Source organism: Camponotus floridanus, unplaced genomic scaffold (assembly GCF_003227725.1).
Source record: "Camponotus floridanus strain SB8 unplaced genomic scaffold, Cflo_v7.5 scaffold268, whole genome shotgun sequence".
In the NCBI taxonomy this organism is placed as follows: domain Eukaryota; kingdom Metazoa; phylum Arthropoda; class Insecta; order Hymenoptera; family Formicidae; genus Camponotus; species Camponotus floridanus.
The window spans coordinates 25,057-46,308 of NW_020229401.1; the positions used below are offsets into that span (position 1 = coordinate 25,057).

The 21,252-nt window shown below is 25.3% G+C and overlaps 1 protein-coding gene and 1 long non-coding RNA gene across 4 annotated transcripts; both read right to left on the minus strand.

Annotated features, from left to right (window-relative positions):
• Positions 1 to 190: 190 nt before the first annotated feature.
• On the minus strand, positions 191 to 6,137 carry LOC105252341 (serine/threonine-protein phosphatase 5). Its single transcript, XM_011259674.3, has 8 exons — positions 5,806 to 6,137; positions 4,931 to 5,317; positions 4,042 to 4,328; positions 2,842 to 2,947; positions 2,633 to 2,775; positions 2,218 to 2,525; positions 1,403 to 1,484; positions 191 to 904 (listed from the first exon to the last, which is right to left on the minus strand). The coding sequence occupies exons 1-8, from the start codon at positions 5,885 to 5,887 to the stop codon at positions 845 to 847; spliced, it is 1,455 nt and encodes a 484-aa protein (XP_011257976.2). The 5' UTR covers positions 5,888 to 6,137; the 3' UTR covers positions 191 to 844.
• Positions 6,138 to 9,286: 3,149 nt separating this feature from the next.
• Positions 9,287 to 12,768, minus strand: LOC105252359. Of its 3 annotated transcripts, none has more exons than XR_889290.3 (5): positions 12,644 to 12,768; positions 12,279 to 12,421; positions 11,765 to 12,058; positions 10,662 to 10,781; positions 9,287 to 9,539 (listed from the first exon to the last, which is right to left on the minus strand). It is a non-coding gene; the product is annotated as an uncharacterized LOC105252359 (long non-coding RNA). The 3 variants fall into 3 exon arrangements; XR_002192591.2 differs by lacking the exon at positions 12,644 to 12,768 and adding an exon at positions 12,581 to 12,596; XR_889289.2 differs by lacking the exon at positions 12,644 to 12,768 and having other exon boundaries at positions 9,288 to 9,539; positions 12,279 to 12,522.
• Positions 12,769 to 21,252: the final 8,484 nt, after the last annotated feature.

Sequence of the window (21,252 nt, forward strand, 5' to 3'; positions counted from 1 at the left end):
TGCAAAATTAAGAAATGATTTCAAGCTTCATAACTCAAAAAGTACTCAATGAAGAAATATTTTATTATAATGTTTTGGAAAGATCTCGAGATGAGCTATAAGAATATGCAAAAATTAATAGGGTGTTCCATTTAAAAAAATTGAAGTATCCTTCACGTGACCTTCAAATGACTCTCCCATGTCAAATCATTGCCACTAACTGATGGCCCCCTTCAAGCCATACAACTTTTGTCTGAAACATTTCTTTCTAATGTGCATAGTTTATGAAATATTCGACCGGTCGAGAACTTTTGGGACACCCTGTATATGTGTTGTGTGTGTGGAAAATATATATCTGGGAATCAAAATTGTTTGCTCTCCATTGACATTTGGTGCTCGCGGATATCTTTAACGAGCAAGGTGGTCCTATCGATTGAGGGTACAAAATAGAAATGTTTTCTCTTCGCGTTATTTTATACAAACAAACACAAATCACTAGTGTTTAAGTGGGCTATCGATTTTTCTCATCACGGATAAAATCATTTTTCTTGTCATCTACGATATATTATTCATAGATAAGAAAAGCCAAGTAGATTTGTCTGTATGTTTCTAAAAATAAGCAAACTTTTCTCACTTTTGTACCCATCAATATAATGCATTCTCATTTGCATTATTTTATAATACAGGAAAAATTCCTCCTGTAATTGCCTAGAAAGAATATAATAATTATTGTTATGGAGAAGCACCTAACTTGTCTCTTACCTTCTCCATTTTGGTATCAAATATATTACGCACACTTTGATTGGGCTACTTATATCTCAGTTATTTTATTTTTATTTATCAATAATACCTAGAGGTTGTTCCACTAGCACATGAACTTTAGTAAAGAATTGGCATAAGCCATCGGCCTTACATTAGGATGAGGCTGTAAGAAAAGGGTACATTAAACGATTTTTTTTTTATAGCTACAATACAAAATGTAAATGTATACAGGATGGCCCCGAACGTTCCAGCCAGACTTTGAGAGCTTATAGGAAATTTAATTCTGAACAAAAAGTTTCCTATAAACAAATAGAAAGAAAATGAAACTAAATAAATTTCTTGAAAAACGTCTTTATTCATTGTCTACTATTACGTGCTATTACTAAAATATTAGTTAAAAAAAAAATTATTTCATAAAAGAAAAAGATTTTTATTTTTTATTTTTATCATTTTTTTCAAGAAATTTATTTAGTTTCATTTTCTTTTCACCTTTTGCTCTTCCTTCATCAGAGGTTTTTGAGCGATAACTTCTGAAGAAAGCATTTTTCGACCTATGTTTATAGGAAACTTTTTGTTCAGAATTAAATTTCCTATAAGATCTCAAAGTCTGACTGGAACGTTCGGCGCCTCCTGTATAATAAATAATGTGAATAAAGTATACCATTGCTTCGTACGATGTAAAATATGGTTTCATATCTTTGCCGTTAAGTGTGATAAAGGCACCTCGGTTACCCATAGTATCGCTGAAATATAAGGAAATAATCCTAAGATATTATTGATAAGAATAAAAAAAAAAATCTAATAAAAATAATTAAATTTAATATAGAGTATTTAAGAATAATTTTAAATTCTTTAATTAGGAATTTAAAAATAATATTTCATATTATAATAAATCGTGAAGGAATTAATCAATATTGAAATGGAAAGATAAAAATAATTAATCCTATACTTAATCAGTTTATAGAAAATTTTATTCTAGTCAATTTATAGAAAATTTTATTCTAGAGGGGTCAAAAATTGAAAATAAGTTTATTATCATATTCAGTTTCATTTATAAAATTTTATATTTGATTTTTTTAAAGTTAAATTATTGGAGATTAATTTATTAATCCCCAATAATTTAATTGGGGATTATTAATTGCGGATATAAAAAAATAAAAATAAAAAAGGCGAGATAAAAATAAAAATAAAAAATAAAATAAAAAAATAAAAATAAAAATAAAAAAGACGAGATAAAAATTAATATTCATAACATAGCTATTATATGAGGTATAAAATAATATTTAATTAAAAAATATTAAATTGACAATTTAGTGTTTCTTTTAAACTAATTCTTTTCATTAAAAATATAATTAAATAAGATACATACACTCAATGCAATATTGAGTCATTGAAATTACATCATCATACAATTATAATGAAACATTAAATTATCAAGGAGATTGCTAATACAGACTGTATTGTTACAATGCATACCAATAGTTTGGAGCGGAGAATACTGTGATACATTTTCCATCATGCCCAACTTCATAACCGTCGTTCTTCACTTCGTGGCTCCTCACGATGTAATCGAGAGAATTTATCCTGAGGAAGTTCTGCGTGACATCAGGTCCGAATTGAACTCCTACGCCTCTCTTGCTGGGTGCCCTGCCCTTCTGCGGTTGCGGATCTGACCACAATAATTCGCACATCAACCCTTCGTCGGGTGGTTGTCTATTTCTGTCGATTTCCCTGATTTCTTGTAACGTTACGTCGTCCCGTGAAAATAATCCACCGTGCATCACCTGGCGATGATGAGTCCATTATAATTTCATCAAAATGATACATGCAATATTTTCTGCAAGGTATAAATATAAATTATGCGAGCTCTTGGATGATACATCATACTCACAAGTACTTTATTATTGAGGCAGTGTGCTAGGGGGAGCCAATTATAGACTTCTGTAAACAATTCTGCCATTTGAGTAGAGTATTTAGCTTTCACTTCGCCATCAAATCCGTACATTTGATTCATCGTTGCTGATTCATGATTGCCTGAACATAAACAAATGTTAGGTGTAAACTCTAATTCCAGAATGGCGAGAAATGTGGATTACGTACCTCTTGACATGAAAAAGTGATTTGGATATAATAATTTAAAACCGAATAGAGTAAATATACATTCTACGGAGAAGGAGCCTCTGTCTACAAAATCTCCATTAAATAACTATGCAATTATTAAGGAATATATTCTTGGATTAAAAAATTATAATAAATTAATATAAAATTTAATAAAAATTTATATAAAATTTTATATACGTGTATGTGTTTTTTTTATATACAGAGTGTCCCAAAAGTCCCGGACCGGTCGAATATTTCATAAACTATGCACTTTAGAAAGAAATATTTCAGACAAAAGTTGTATGGCTTGAAGGGGGCCATCAGATAGTGGCAATGATTTGACATGGGAGAGTCATTTGAAAGTCACGTGAAGATCACCGTCAATTTCTTAAATGGAACCCTCTATCTTTTATTACTTATTCGTGTAGCTTATCACGAGAGCTTTCCAAAACACTATAATAAAGTATTTCTTCATTGAGTACTTTTCGAATTATGAGGCTTGAAATCATTTCTTAATTTTGCATAAATCATAAAATATCTAGTAAAATATTCATTTTTCGATTATCTTATCTTAATGCTTTTATGTATAAAATGAGAGGAATCAATTGGTGTAAAGAAAACACATAGTTGTTTAAAAAAAATATGTAAATGTTATATAAATATGTAATTGCAAATTACATATTTTTTTCTTAAAAACAACTATATTTTTTCATTACATCAATTGATTCCTCTCATTATTTTGTACATAAAATTATTAAGATAATCGAAAAATGAATATTTTACAAGATATTTTACGGTTTATATAAAATTAAGAAATGATTTCAAGCCTCATAAATCGAAAAGTACTCAATGAAGAAATACTTTATTATAGTGTTTTGGAAAGCTCTCGAGATAAGCTACACGAATATATAATAAAAAATAGAGAGTTCTATTTAAGAAATTGACGGTGATCTTCACGTGATTTTTAAATGACTCTCCCATGTCAAATCATTGCCACTATCTGATGGCCCCCTTCAAGCCATACAACTTTTGTCTGAAACATTTCTTTCTAAAGTGTCGCCATAGTTTATGAAATATTCGACCGGTCCGGGACTTTTGGGACACCCTGTATATATGTGTGATATCAAAATCTAAGGTGTATTATTTTTTATAAATTAAACAAACTATCATCTACATTTCATCTATCTTTATAAAGGATACATATGGATTAGTCTCTGATGGTAATCCGTTCAATTTAAATATATTAAGCAAGTCGTAAAATTGACCATGAATGTCGCCACAAATTGTGAATTTACTATCCTCTGGAATTGTAATATCCACTAAACTAGGTTGTGCCATAAACCATGATTTAACGTCCAACAGAATCTTATAAGCATACTTGCGATGCAATTTATTTTGATTTTTATACCACTGTAGTAAATCTTGCATAAATTGCAATGTGACTTTTCCGTCAACCAATTTGGGTCCTGTGTATTCGTCCTCAATAACTAAAAAAATAATATCAAGATACTATCTTTTAATTGCTTATTATTAACAGCTCTAAATTCTTTGCATTATTTAACAAAATTTCCCATTTGAAAACAAGCAGTGTATAGCACTTTCTATTTTGTTTCTTCTTTTCTACAAAAGTTAAAGAATGTATAATCATATTCCAAAATTATATAATAAAAATTATTATAAAAATTACTTAGTAATACTACCAACTTTAAATTATTTGCATTTTTTGACAAGATTTTTCATTTGAAAAGAGAATATATATAGGACGACATTCTATCTTGTTATAAAAGTTAAAGAATATATAAACACATTAGCATAAAAAATCATATCAAAATTGCTGTAATAAATCAAAAGTTTGAAAATAAAATAAAAAATAAATAAATAAAAAGAATATATTTATAGTTTTGTATAAATCAATAAATAAAAATGAAATATAAATATTATGAAATATAAATATTATTAATGAAATATAAATATTATAAATAAATAAATATTATAAATATCATAAACTGACAAGTAGAATTTAAATAAAAAATAATGTTAAAGTAATTTATTCGTCTTATATTAAATGCACAATCAAATAATTGCTCACCCATGGCTTCTAAATTGATCATATCGGCTATATTTTTCTTTTCCTCTACAGAGATAGCCTTCTGGAAGGCTAATAATTTAACCATCTTATTACATTCGACGAATCTCTCATTTGCATCCTTGTCATTGGGCCTGGCCTTTACAACAGTTCTGTAATCCGTAAGGGCTAGTTTGAACTTGCCAAGAGACATGTAAGCAGCAGCTCTGCGATAGTAACCCTTTACATAATTTCTATCTAACTCGATGGCTTTGGACGCATCTGTCAGTGCGTATCCAAAGCATTCCGTCCTCAGGTAAGCGATACTTCTATTGCCATAGTACACAGCTACTGAGGGATTTAATTCTATGGCTTTGGTATATAATTCAATGGCTTTATCATACACTTGATCTGGAAAAAAAGGAAAAATTAATATAAAAATAATACCAAAATTTAAAAATTATTTATCATTTTTTGAAATTAATTTTATATTAATTTTATATTAATATTTTTTATATTAATATTATATTAAAATATTATATTATATAAAATGTTATATTAATATTATATTAATATAAAATGTTATATTAATATTATATTAATATTTATATTAATATAAAATTAATAAAAAAAATATATAATTATACCAATGACACAGTACATTTCAAGTAATATTTGAGAACAAGAGACTCGATTTTCTAGGAACGCAGGAATTTTTTGAAAAATATGAAAAAGAGGCCGATATAAAAAATTAGCTCTCGGAAAATAATAATAATTTTCTAATAATAATTATTTTTTGGATTCCTTTTTCTCGGTTAGTTGGGTTAGTTCGGGATACACGTGACTGTAGGGTGGATATAAAATATGCCGCGGGATACGAGCCCACGTGGACCACGTACTTTTGAAGTACACGTTCGCCTCCTCCTTGAAAAATTCCGCCTTCTTCGTGACTTCCGTCTCCGCTCCCTCGTTCTCGCTCATCCTGTGCGTGTGATGCGTCCGAGTCTCGTTAACGGGGATGCAGATCCGATATGTAACCCGATGGCGGCAAAGTTCACGCGGCGAAAAGTCACACGCTCGGGGTCACGCGGTCGCGTAAAAAAAACTCACGCATCAACGTGCGTTCCTCCCTCGTCGCACAGGGCGGCATATAAGAGAGCGTGCGCTTCCCGTTCCTCGCGACCCGTACCGCGAATTCCGCTTCTTTCCTCGTCCGCTACCTCCGGCCTCCTGACCGGCGATATTCGATTAATCGAATCGCTAATCGATCGTTCGTTGCGCGCGCGCAACAGAGGATGCCTCGTCTCGGCGCGAATTTTCGCCCCGTGCGAGTCGAATTTGACAATTGATCCTTTTCTTCATTTTTGTCATTTACGTACATTTTTGTATCGTGTCAAATGAGACACTCTGTATATGATATATACAGGATCCCATTTGATACAATATAAAAATGTAGCTGATACCTTCATTTTTATCATTTAGGTACATTTTTATATTGTGTCAAATGGGACACCCTGATATATCATATACAGGGTGTCCCATTTGACACAATATAAAAATGTAGCTGATACTTTCATTTTTATCATTTAGGTACATTTTTATATTGTGTCAAATAGGACACCATGTATATGATATATACAGGGTGTCCCATTTGACACAATATAAAAATGTAGCTGATACTTTCATTTTTATAATTTAGGTAGATTTTAATGTTGTGTCAAATGAGACACCCTGTATATGATATGTTAATATAATATACAGGGTGTCCCATTTGACACAATATAAAAATGTAGCTGATACCTTCACTTTTATCATTTAGGTATATTTTTATATTGTGTCAAATGGGACACTCTGTATATATGTTAATATAATATACAGGGTGTCCCATTTGATATGAGGAAATATTCTGAAGACAAAATAAAATTAAAAAAAAGATGAAACAAGTGTTACATGATTTTGAGAGGCGATCAAACTGACAATATTATTTATTTAATGCGTGAGCACTTTTAAGGCCATTTCAGGGTCAACTGTTTTTTAAGTGAAAGCCTATATTTTTTATTACAGAATCTTATTTTACGTAAAAGAACGAACTTTTGTCGGAAAAATTTTTTCGTACGATCTCTACTTTTTAAGATATTTTTTGAAATAACTAGAAAATTATTTTCATTTTTCAATAATTTTTAAATCGAATTTCATTAACTTTGCCGAAAAGTAGCAGAAATAAGTGTTTTCAATCTCATAATTTTCAACATTTTTATTCTGACGTTTCTGTAAAAAAAATTACATTTCGTTGTTACTAAAATTATTGTTAATAAAAATCTTTAAAAATAAACTAACACTGTTATTTATAAAATGTACTCTATTTGTACTTCATTTTGTAATTGTTAATCTATTATCCAATTATTTGGATATTTCCCTTTCTTGAGAATTCTTTTGTATACAAGTTTTGGAGTAAATCGTTGTGCAAAAATTCATCATGGAAGGAAAATCCGGTGATTACCTGCAATCAAAGATCTTTCACTTTTAATGTATATAATTTACTTGTAATTCTTTTCTGTTTCAAGTTTTAGAGATATTTTTCAAAATAAGAAAAAAAACTTTTAAGCACTTTTTTACAAAACTGAGATAATTTATAAAAGCTTTGAGAGAATTGTTTTGATTTTAATATTAACCCCTAGGAGAACATTTCTTTCAATTAAAATCGAAAATTAAATATATATAGTACAAACAAGATGCAACGATTTTGTTGTAACATTAAGACAAATCACAGAAATTATAAAAACTTGTTATTTTTTGAGTAACGAGTTATTTCTTATAATCAATAACGAGTTGCTCTTATAAAATAACTTTCTCAATTCTATATAGCATATTGTATTGTTCATATATTATTTTTTAACAACAGATAATATTATTTATTATAGTTTTGTAATTCTTAGTATAAATATATATCTTTAAAACTAGCTTTGAATTAAAATTCAATTAAAACAAGCTTTTGAAATTAATTTAAAAAATTAATTTTGTATTATTTGTTTGGCTATCTGTAGTTTTTCAATTGATTGAACTGAAGAATCATTAGGATTTCAACATTTATATTAAAGAAATATTTCAATATCTATCATCTAAAAATAATATTAAAAAAATAGAACTCTGATGTATGATAAATAATATAAAATAATATAAATAATATAAAATAATATCTTTCTTTTTTAAAAAGTTTCTAAAATATATTGTTTTCGAAATACTCGTGTTTCTTTAATGCATTTGCAGTTTCTTAATTTTTTGTGTAAATGACTGTGTAAAAATTTTAATAATTCTATTATAATTAAGTATACAATATATGATGGATATTAATATTTTACATATACAATATAGATATCCATCATGTTACATCAGAGCCGAAAAGCACGCTTTTGCCAGAAACAAATTTGTTTTATATCCATTTAAATAAAACAACTCTGATGTTACACCACAACTATTCTTAGCCTAAACTTTACTAATTCGCAAATATTTCATGATTAAAAAATGCGAATATTAAATTTAATTATATATCAGAATTACCACAATTGTTCTAGCAAGAATTATTTATATGAAAAGTTAAGGATTAGCGAATGCATAAGATTGATATATTGAAAAATGAGACATTTAAAACGATATATTTACGAAAATTTCAATAAGGTAAAAAATATGTATTTTTTTTTATAAAAAATGCAGTAGTATTTGCTTGTGGGGCAAATGTATTTACACTACAACATTTGTACACTTATATAAGGGATATTTTTAGACAGATATCATTTAAAATAAATGCATATAATTAAATAAGTAGATATATATATCAAATCATTTGATGTCAAATTAAGTCAAAACATTACATAACTATGTCATTTCCAAAGCATCATTATTTTTATTTTCAGTTTATGCAAACACCTGAATTTTCAAATTTTGATTCCGACAGTGACAGAGAAATATGCGCTTTCGAGTAAGTATTACCATGAAAATTTCCTAAGCAAACATCATATCCCTGCTAATAGAAAGTAAGCTAGAATATAAAAGAATTTCATTTATTACATTTATCACATGATTTGATCTTTCCATATAATATTCTTGCATATATATTTTACAATATATTTATATGCTAATATTTTGAATAATAAATTAAGATCGTGAATTCATATATAATTCAATTATTATTATGTAATATACTAAATAAATTCTAAATATATAATACACATATGTAAATTATAAAATATATTTATATAAGTATATATGTTATCTGATGAATTTTAAAAATTTTCAAAAAGTAAAATGTGTTGGAAGTTGTATTACAATTAAAAATACACTATACAATTTTTTTGACATTTAAATTCGAAAGTTTCTCTTAGATATTTTTCTGATAAAAGTGATATCAATTCAGATACATATATGTATATCCAGATGTAACCTCCAAATATTTCTTAAAGATTTTACCGAGGGCTTTGCCTTTGCCAAACCTAGTCAGCAGAACTGCAAAAAAACATCGTGCATTAGCAGCAAGTGTAGAGAACTGTTATCACCTGAAATATATCAATAAATAGCCATCCTCTGTCATTATGATGTCAGCCTCTGCGCGATAACCCGTTCTCCTTATCATTTCCTCCTAAAAGAAAAGTCAGTAAAATAAAATGTAAATACTTTAAAAGCTGATTTAAAATTGATTGAAATAAATTTTTACAAAAAGATACATATGCATAATTATTTTCTAAATAAATGGGGAATTTTAATATTAAACTTGAAATGCCAATATATCTAATTTTATGAAAATAAGTTATATAAAATAATAAATAATTATTTTTAATTATCTACAATTATCTATAATTATCTTTAATTATAAATAATTAAAATAATAAATAATTAAAATCCAAAACAAAATCGAATAGACATTAATTGTCTAATTACACAGGCAATTATAATTATCAGAAATTGCAGAACGAAATATTTTTGCATGATAAAGTATTAATATCAATGAAAATTATCTTAAAAAGAAATTTAGAGGATCATTATATTGTTATTCGCGTTTTTCCTCTCACTGCAATTGAAATAATTGTAATAACTATTTGACAATTATAATAAATATATAATTATGTATTTATACTTTTAATTACCTTAAACGTAATAAGCATAGAATTATAATACTAAGATAATATTCTTTTATATTTTAAATATCTGTATTTGAAAATAAAGAAAAATAATGTATAATGAAACAATTAGATGATATTAATAATTAAATATTAAAATAGCCAATATAAAAAACAAAAAAATATATATATACTATATACTAAATATATACTAAAAATATACTAAAAATATATATAAATACTATAGCAGATATTCCTAATCTTCCACAGTCTGTTCTTATATTTAAGATCATCTTAAGTATGGTCATAAGTGATTAAAATTAAAATTTCATATGGCCAATGAAATATAACATTTTTAAACTGTACTTAAGATGATTTTGAATAAAATAACGGACTATGAATACCGATTGGAATTTATATCTATTTTTTTTTTGTAGACACAATTAACAATGATGTATAATTTTGTAAAATATTTTGGTTTATGGAATAAAAAGCATCAATCATGCACAAGATAGTTTTCGAGCAATTTTTGACAAAATTAAATAAATTTAGTAAATTGAAATAATGAAAAATTGAATAAATTTAGTAAATTGAAATAATGAAAACTTTAAATCTCGCTTTAATAAATCAATCAAAAAAAATACACTTATTGTGTTGAGATCGACATCAAGATTGAATTCGTTTAACTGATTCCAGCTAGTCCATCCAACCAATTATTATTTCCATCAGCTCATTTGGTTCAAATGTTACATTTGTCATCGCATCTAGAAAACGAGAGTAGATACAATCAATCTTATTGCGACAAGCAATTCAAAAAATGAGTGCTGAGAATTCTTTAAAAAAATTAAAATATATAAAATAATTATATATAAATAATTAATATTAATTATTTGTTACAATTAATATTAATAATTAATAAATAATTAATATTAATTATTTTTTTATAATTAATATTAATATAATAATAATTATAATTAATTATAAATAAAAATAATTATAAAACAAAAATGCAAAAATAAGATGAATACAAGCGTGTACAGTTGTTTTTTATAATTATTTAATATTTAATATTGCAGTGAATTGTCATTCCGAGCTTTTTCCTTATTAGTTATGTGGCATCACAAAAAAATATATATATACATGTATGAGATACATAGATTGTTGAAATTGCAATATAAAAGAAAGTAGTTGCATGTATAATTAATGCTGTATGCTATGTGACAGTGTGATAGTAATATTTTGTTTTTCACATCGCTTTAACAAATTTTGTATGCAATTCCAATGTAACTTTGCCATCAATCAATTTAGGCTTTGTGTATTTATTCTCAAGAGACAATTAAAAATAATTTGAATATTTTTATTTGCTAATTTTTATTCATTAGTACTAGCTATGAATTATTTGCATCTTTTAACAGAATTTTGCATTTCAAAAAAATATATCTATCGCATTCTATCTTATTTCTTTTTTCCTAAAAATTAAAGAACATATAATCAAAATAATATAATATATATCAATATATATCAATATATCATAATCTTCAAAAATTATATCAATATTATTAATTTACATCCTAGTTTCAATATTGTTAAAAAAAAAGACATTTATACAATAATTTTATTTAAAAATATCACAAGTTAATAAACAAGATTTATATTAAAAAGTAATGTTACTAAAATCAAATATATTTGAGTATATGATTATGGTTTTTTTGTATCAAATTTTCTTGGAATCACTTCAAATATTTACCTACAGTTTCTGAATTCATCTTATGGGCATATTTTTCTTTTCCTTTAGAGAGATTCTTTTTTTCTGAAAGATTAATATCTTTTCTTCACATTCTTATCATTCCCATGCTTTTATGACAATTCTGTAAAGATTAGTTGGAACTTGCTGACAAACATTCAAGTAACAGTTCTGTGATCATCCTTTTATATAATTTCCATCTAATTGCTTTGCATCTATCAATGCATTTCCAAAGCATCTTATCTTCAAGTAAATTCTATGACTTTGCTTATAATATAATTTGATGGCTTTATCATACTGTAAGAAAAAAAATATAGTGATTAATATAAAATAAACAAAAATTATATCTCATTGTTTGTTTGCAATATATAACGCAGTAGGAAAAATTAATATTATATTCAACGCTCTTATTTATGCAAAAATTCATTCTTTCACGAGTTTGTTGAATCGTAATCAATTTGATCAACTCGAGATACATTTATTTGTTGAAATATTAAATATGCTGAGAGAAAAATACCGATCCCACAAATTCACAAATACTTGTTTGCCTCCTCCTTGAATTATTCCACTCTGGTTCATGACTTTCATCCAGGATCACCGTATCTTCGTCCTTGTCCTCGTCACTGATTTTCATTATCCAGTCAAACAGTTATCCTATTACTGTTAAAAATCCAGAAGTAATCATAATAAAAAAAATCCTTAAAAATAATTTACAGTTATTTTCTCCCAAAACAATCATTTTTAAAGAAATAAAACCTCAAAAAATAATTTTCCTCAAAAAAATAAAATATCATAACTAAATATGAAATCAATAATTACTATTAGCCAACTACTTGAGAGCATTTTGTAAATTTGATATTTGTCATGAAATGTTAATCTTACATTGTAGAAATATTGTACATAAATTTTCTCTAAGAAATTAAAATGCACTTTATTTTTGTTCAGAAAAACTTGACTTTTAAAATCGACACTAAATGAAAATTAGGATTCTTTTAATTCCTAAAACATTTTTTATATAATAAACATAATTTTAAAAAAAGTTTTAAATCGAAATATTATTGTGAGATATCCAGGAATAATCATAACAGAGAGAAGACTGAGAGATGTCATGCTCTGCTTTTAGGTGATTCCTGGAAGCGGATACTCCCTCTGTGGACATTAAAAACGTGAACATGAACTACAAAGCCAATATCCACGAATGTTCTCAGAGGGTAACATATATGTCTCTCTGATAATATAAATAATATAAATAAAAATATAAATAATTTAATTAATAATAATTTAATTAATATTAATTTATTATAAAAAATATTAGTATGTTGTCTCTTTTCACGCTATTATTTATTTATTTATTTATGTGTCTTCTTTTTCTTTTCAACATCATTTATTTATTTATTTATTTAGCTCGCTATAAGTCCATCTTTTAAAATGCGAAACTAAATATTATAGAATTTGACTTCGGAAAAGCGCGGTAAATAATCGAATAAATTCAATTAATTAGCTCCGTGATAAATTTTTTAATAAATAATCAATCTTAATCAATAAATTAAAATACTTCCATAATTTAATATTCCATGTTAATGTATATTTTATAATACAATTATTAATATAATAATTATCTCTCTTAATCTGATTCTTTCCCTTTGACCTATCCGGTATGGATGACCCTATCAGTAATTAAGGCCGATTTTATATAATCTTATATTTAAGATCGTTTCAAGTAAAATTTAGAAAATGTTTGTTATTTCATTGAAATCGAACAGAATCTTAACATGCGATCTAAAATCATATTTAAAGATGATTAAATATAAAAACAAATTGTATAAATACCGGCCTAATTACCGCCGGCATAGCTCTCCGGATCATTAAAGTACTCAAACCTCTTCACCCGGCAATGCCTTCGTTAAGATGGAGATATCATTGAGGAGGTAAAATTTTTTTACTTTATTTTTTTTTAATAGTGTACATTATTCAAATTTTCCAAATAGAAAACAATACAAAAAATTTATAAAATATTATAGTAGTGTATAATTACTAGGGTTGGGGGTAAGTTTATATTTTTTTTAAACTAAATTAAGTTAAAGTTAATGAGTTAAATAATTAATTTAGTTATGTTAAAAGTTATACAAATAAAAAATTAACTCAATAAAAGTTACGTTAAGATTAAATTAACGTTAGTTAAGATAAAAGTTAAAATTTTGAAAAGCATTATTTCATTTATATTAAATTAGATTGTAATTTTAAAATTAGATTATTCTAAATAGTAATAATATGAATCATCAAATAAATTTGAGGGAAAAGTTAATAAGTTTAAGTTTATGTGTTTTAAAAATAGTTAAAGTTAAAAATTAACTCTTTTTAAAATAACTAAGTTGAATTAAAAATTAAAAAAATTACGCTTTAAATTTCGCGAATATATATGATAAATAAATAAATTAATAATAATAGTAACATTTAATCACAATACACATAATTTCTATAATAATCGGAATACAACGTGCGCACACGCAATATAATTATTATCATTTTGTGCGATAATAAAAATATTGCAACATTAGAGGCGCATTTCATATAATTTGTACAATATTATAATTTTAATATACGTAAGGAATCAAACGCGGATGCAGAATCTAATATTCGATTTCTTTTCAAATATACATTTCATATAAATTTCGCGATCATAAAATGTATATCTTGTTCCGCGGATAATTGCAAACAGGCTAAACTTTAATTTCCTTATTCCTTAAAATAAGCGCGTTATCGCCATGTTCAATGAAGAATAACTGGCCCAACGATTAGACCAGATCAAAATCCCTCTGCCGAGTGACACGCTGGTTAATATCTGACAGAGAGAAGAATGATTCTAAAAGTGAAAAGCGACTTCAATTTGTCTTATTTCTTCTCTTGCGGATCTCGCTAAATCGATCCACAACGAATAGTTAAGTGATTCATTAAACATCAGAAGCCCCTCTACAGGAAGGAATTTTAATATTATATATTTTCAATACATAATATTAAAATTCGCGTGAAAAAACATCTTCCATTTTAAGAAATCTTTTTTTTAAAAAACTAAAAAATGACTGGATATATTAATTTTTATATACATGTTACAATCAAATATATTTAGGTAAAATGAAATACATGCGCTTATCGTTGCTTGGTTAAATGTGTGAATAATAATAATAATTTTAGGGTACCAAATGTGCTCAAAATTCGAGAAAAATCAAATCTGATAACAGCGAAGTTTAAAAAAAAATTCAATTTAAATATTTAGCAACATCAAATGAAAGATTATCAAGGAATAATTAATTTTTCTGTTGCATTTAACAGTTAACATTTAGCACGTAATAATAATTTGTAGATATCTTGTAATGACTGATATCAGAGTACCCATTCGATTTGTCTTGAATTTTTTAATTATTCACATATTTTATATTATATCATGCATTCCTAATATATTATTAAGAATAATATAAAAAAATAATTTTTCAAATATGTCACAATTTACGCACATGTATTTTATTATATATACACTTTTATCTAAAATAAACTAATTGTAATATACATAAGATAGTGGAGTATCCAATAATCCCTGCAAGTGATTTCTTAAAAGAGACCAAAAATAAAATTAATTCAAAATTAATTAATAAAATATACTTGTTTGTAACCATAATTTTTCAAATAATAAAACTTTTGCACAAAAATGTCTGCAAAGACTTATTAAATGAAATTTATATTTGAAAAAGTGAATTTTATCTATTATATACATTTTTTAACTATTATTAAATATTTTCATTATTAAAATAATATTGATATTAATAGAAAAGGTATTAATGGAAGAACATTTTTGATAAAAAAAAGAAAATATATCTTCTCTCAAAATATGTTTTATTGAATTTTGTGATTCGATTTCAAACAACGTACGGTGATCGTCGTTAAATCACTACCAAAAACATTGTTTCTAGGAACCGCCAAGAAAACCTGGGTTTAATTCCAACTCTGTAATGGAAACTTCCAATTTTTAATGAAGCATCGAACTAAGCGTTGAGGATAGATCCCTAAAATCGAAAAGAAATAATTCTCCACAATAAAATCGCTTCGACTATCCGCCAGTACGCGCATTTGCTAGCGTCATGACATAAGGAATAGCGATAAGGCTTTTTCGCCGAGACAGCGATCATATCCAAAAACGTGAAAAGAACGCAATTGTTTTCAATGTAATTTATTATAAAATCGTTCAATAAATATTTCACGTGACAATACGAAATAGATTCTCGATACGAAATACATTGTCGAAATACATTTAATTGAAAACGATAATCAAAGAAAATTATTTTGTTTTATAGATTTTAATTTCCGCGTGATCGATAATATTTAATTATCTTTCGTAATATTTTATTTTCGAATATACTTGTATTTTTGTAATATTAAAAGCGCGATAAATTTTACGAGTACAAAAGCTAATACCTAATTATTGGGTTAACATCGTGTCTCTTTTGATATTTTTAATAGTCTTTTAATAATCTTTATTATATAAAATAATTTTTTTTACGGTATTTGCGCGATTAGGAGAATTTCTCAAATTTATTAATAATCTTTTAGTATAAAAAGTAAGTTATCCAAATACTTTAATAATTTTACAATAAAAATATTCAAATAAAATATATATTAAATTTGTTAATTCAACAAATTTTGTTATTGTATTCTTCTACTTTCGTGTAATGTACAATAGATTTCTTCTACATCGTTACAATTAGATTACAATTTATATATAATTGCGTAGAAAATTATAAAAAATAAAATGTATTTTGATTTTTGCCTTATCATGTGTCATTACGAAAAAAAAATATACATATATATGTATGAGATACATAGATTATTAAAATTAGAATATAAAACAAAGTAGTTGCATGTACAATTAATGCATGCATGCTTCGATAATCTGATAGTAATAGTGATCCATGTTTCTCAATTATTGAATTAAATTCATTTTATTGTCTTTTACAAATTTGCCGTTAGTTTTAATCATTATTTCTTTTAGCATTTCACTTTTTATTTGTACCTTTAATTTGTGTTTATTTCACATTTATGATACAGTGAATTAAAAAAATTTTTAATTAAACTGAAAACTAAAAAATAAAGAAATATTAATGTCCAACTAGATCTTATGCATATATTTATAATTATTTATTATTTTTTGATTTTCATATTGTTTTAATAAATTTTGTATGCAACTTTAGTATTAATGCAATTTTAGTATTAATTAATTAAAAGGCCTTGTATGTATATTTAATCTCAAGAACTAAAGATAATTTAAATATGCGACTTTTTATTTATTAATGCTAGCTTTAAATTATTTGCATCTTTGAAGAGAATTTCTAAAAGTTAAAGACCGTATAATCATCTTAGAAAATTATATCAATATTATTTCTTTATCATAGTTTCAATATTGTTAAGAAAAAAACATATTTATACAATAATTTTATTTAGACACATTACAAATTGACAAATCAGATTTATGTTGAAAAGTATGTTATTAAAATATTTAACAATGTTACTGAAATCAAATATGTTTGAATATAATATATTTTTACACTTTTTGTATCTAATTTCTTTAAAGTTACTTTATATAAACTTATTACTTGTTATACGTTACGTTATTTGTTTCATGAGAACAAGTGAGATTCGATATCTCTTGTTTAAAAAAAAATTATTTTGTTTAACGCTTTTTTATTTATGTAAAAATTCGTTCTTTTATAAGTTTGTTGAATCGCGGTTAATTTAATCGGTTTAAGATACATTTACGTGTTTATTATTATTTAATATTAAATACACTTTAATATTAAATGCATTAGTCAAAAAAAAATAGGGAACACTTTTTGAACTTTAAAAATTGAGCTATTTTTAAACCGCTGAAAAATTATCATAGATAAAAAGTTAAAAAAGCATTTTGAAACTTGAGTATTAACTTTAACACGCGGTTGGTGGTTTTCAAAAATTTTTTATCTTCCTTATTCTGTGCTTCAAAAAAGAACACAGTGTTTAGTTCCTTAAAATTATGTATTTTTGACAATCGCAGAACGATAAAAAATTTTTCTCTCAAAATTTCTTTATCAAAGCAAAAAAGTGCTGGTTTATTTTCAAAATCATATTACTCGGTCAAAAAAAAATCGTAGGAAAATTTAAAAAAAGCGTTTTGTAGGCAAAATGTTGTAGTTTATGGAATTTTAGTTGAAAAGTTATCGAGAAGAATAAATCACAAAAGAAAAGGATATCAATTTTTCTCCAGTATCTTAAAAAATTTTAAAGAATAAATTTTTTTTAAACCTTGTAAAAAGAAATCTTTTACTTTTTTCTTTACTTATATTTTAATCTATAATCTATATTTATTAATATTTTATTTATTGGTACTTAATTTGTATTATCTCGCGTTAGGTTGGAATAATAATAGTTGGATTCGTTATTTATTTGCACAAAAATATATGCAAAGTACTTTTTTTAATATCTTCCTTAATTTCATATAAATGAAATTTGTAATATCATTATTATTAAAAAAAATAACTATAGCTATAATAGTATTATAAGCGTTACTAATTATACTATCAATCCTTATGTGTAACACCGAATAGAATATATCTGTAAACTTCTGGAAAATTGAAAAAAATTATATTTTATATAAATAAAATATAAATAAAAAGACGAAAAGATTTTTTGCAAAACTTTCCAAAAATTGATTATAAAGATTATAGAAAATTAACATCCCTTGTTTCACATATATTGTTAATTTCTACAGATTCAAAATGAACATCAGCAATATTAAAATTTTTTGGAAATTAATGAATAATTTTGATAAAATTCAACAAATTTTTTAAAATTAAAAATCCTGTATAATTGTTATATATTTGTTAACTTTTGCATGTGTTAAAAGTTAATTGGAATTGCAAATTTAGAATACCAGAATCTTTTTTTATTTTAAATTTTAAATTTTAAATTCAAACAATTATTTCGCATTAATGAATTAATCTTTAACAATATTCGCGTATATTACGTTATCTTAAGCACTCTCCGAAAAAGGATGTCATATGGTTTATAACATATGGTTTATATAAAGACTGGCACAAGGCTGATGACCATTTTCACCTTTCGAATTGTTAATTGCGAATTACATATTTTTTCTTAGAAACAACTATGTGATTTCTCTCATTATTTCGTACATAAAAGTATTAAGGTAAGATAATTGAAAAATGAATATTTTACAAGATATTTTATGGTTTATGTAAAATTAAGAAATGATTTCAAGCCTCATAACACGATAAGTACTTCATGGAAAAATAATTTATTATAGTGTTTTGGAAAGCTCTCGAGATAAGCTACAAGAATGTGCAAAAATATATAGGGTTTTCCATTTAAGAAATTCAAAATGATCTTCACGTAACTTTCATGTGACTCTTCAAGATGAAACTAATGGCATCTTATGTCATCCTAGAACCAAACAACTTTTGTTTGAAATATCTTTTTCTAAAATTAAGAATAAGAAAGTTATTTGGGGTGGGACATTAAAATGGGACACCATGTATATATGTATATATAATTTGAAATTAATAAAAATTAGTTGTTATTTTGTCTACATTAGAAACGTGAAAAATATGTTTCCTTAAATATGATTTTAAAAACGTTTTTATAGAAACGTTTCTTATTAATGTTTTACGAATAAAAAATATCGGATACGTTTAAGAAACGTATATAAAACGAATATATGCTACCTCGGGCATCATATATATTTTTGCATATCTTAAAGTTATTTATTGACGACAGCCACGTGTCATAAAATTGTGTTTTGTCATCTATTGACGTAATTAAAGGTTAACTGTCCATTTTTAAAGGTTAACTGTCCATATCAATGCTGTCTGGTTACAATGCAGCGGAAATTAAATCACTTCAAATTTTGCCTCGAAAATATTATAGTTCTAAGAAGTGACGTAAAAGAGATATATTGAATCCAATAAATATTATTGTTATATGTATTACCTAACTGATAGAAATAACTTATTGTTAATTAATGAAGAAAAAATTGAATATGCATGTATTAATATTTGAATGTTTGTTTTCTTACGATACTTATTAGATATTCAACATGTGTACTTTTGTATTTTATATAAGATCTCCACACTTTTTAATATTAACCATTTTGTAAATTCGTAAATGTTAATACACAATTGTAGTTTTCTTTTCAAGCTTTTTTATATTATATTTCGGAGTTTTTTCCTATTTCAAATTGTACATATAAATCTTTGTACATACATATATCATTGCTAGGGAGGGAATAAATTTTTATAAATTTCTAAAATATTTGAAAATACGTCTATTATTATGCATGAATTAAAAAAGAGACTATTATATAAATACTTATTTAATTATTCTTAGTTATTCTTGACATATAGAATTATATATACATATAATTATTCTTAATTATGCTTAGCAGAATGTTTCTTTAAAAATATAAAAATAGTTTTGAAAATAATAATGTTGTATATCATTTAATATATGAATGGAGTGAATAAGTTACAAAAGGAGACCGGAGCATTAGAAAATCACTTTTTTGAAAAAGTAATTGATTTATAACGGGGAAAGAGAGAATTTGATTGGATGCACTAATGCACACTGGTGCATATAAAAATTGTCGTATATAAAATAACAATAATATAATTAAAATAATAAAGTAATTAATATTATTAGTTTTTTATATTATTTATTATATTAAGTATATTATGTTAAGTTAATATTAAGTAAAATTATATTATATACGTTATTATAAGTTTATTCGATGCAAATAACGATAATAATAACTCGTATAATTATTTTATTTATTTTAGTTATTTATGTGCTATTGAAAATTTATATTTATTTATACTAGAACTACAAGATTTATATTAAAAACGCTATGTATTGATTCAAACTGAATTATATGAATGTCACAGAAAACGTATAAATCAATTGTTTAAATCGATTATTATATTTTCTTATAATCAGAATATCTTTTTATATGATAAACGTTCCCCTTATGCCAAAGAGAAGATACTCAGAAATAAATTAATATAAAAAGTTTATAATAAAATTCATTAAACAATTATATATACATATAATTATTTTTATTTATACATTGAACTATTTTTGTTTTATACATGTATAACTTTTTTGTCAAATAATTTTTAAAAATTTTAATTCTCTTTGAACGCGAGTATCTCCGTGGAAAAAAATAAATTACAAACGGAATGCAGTTAATGAGACGTCATGGCAACACATGATCAGATTGATCATTCGAAGTCAGTTAGTATTGTGACCGCTAGTCAAACACACTACCGCGGTACTTATCATTTGATTTAAACTGCATCATATGAATATCACAAAAAATTGTGTACGAATGTGGATTTTAAAAGCATACGTAGTAACACAATTGTATATAGTAACACAATCGTACGAACGAATTGTCA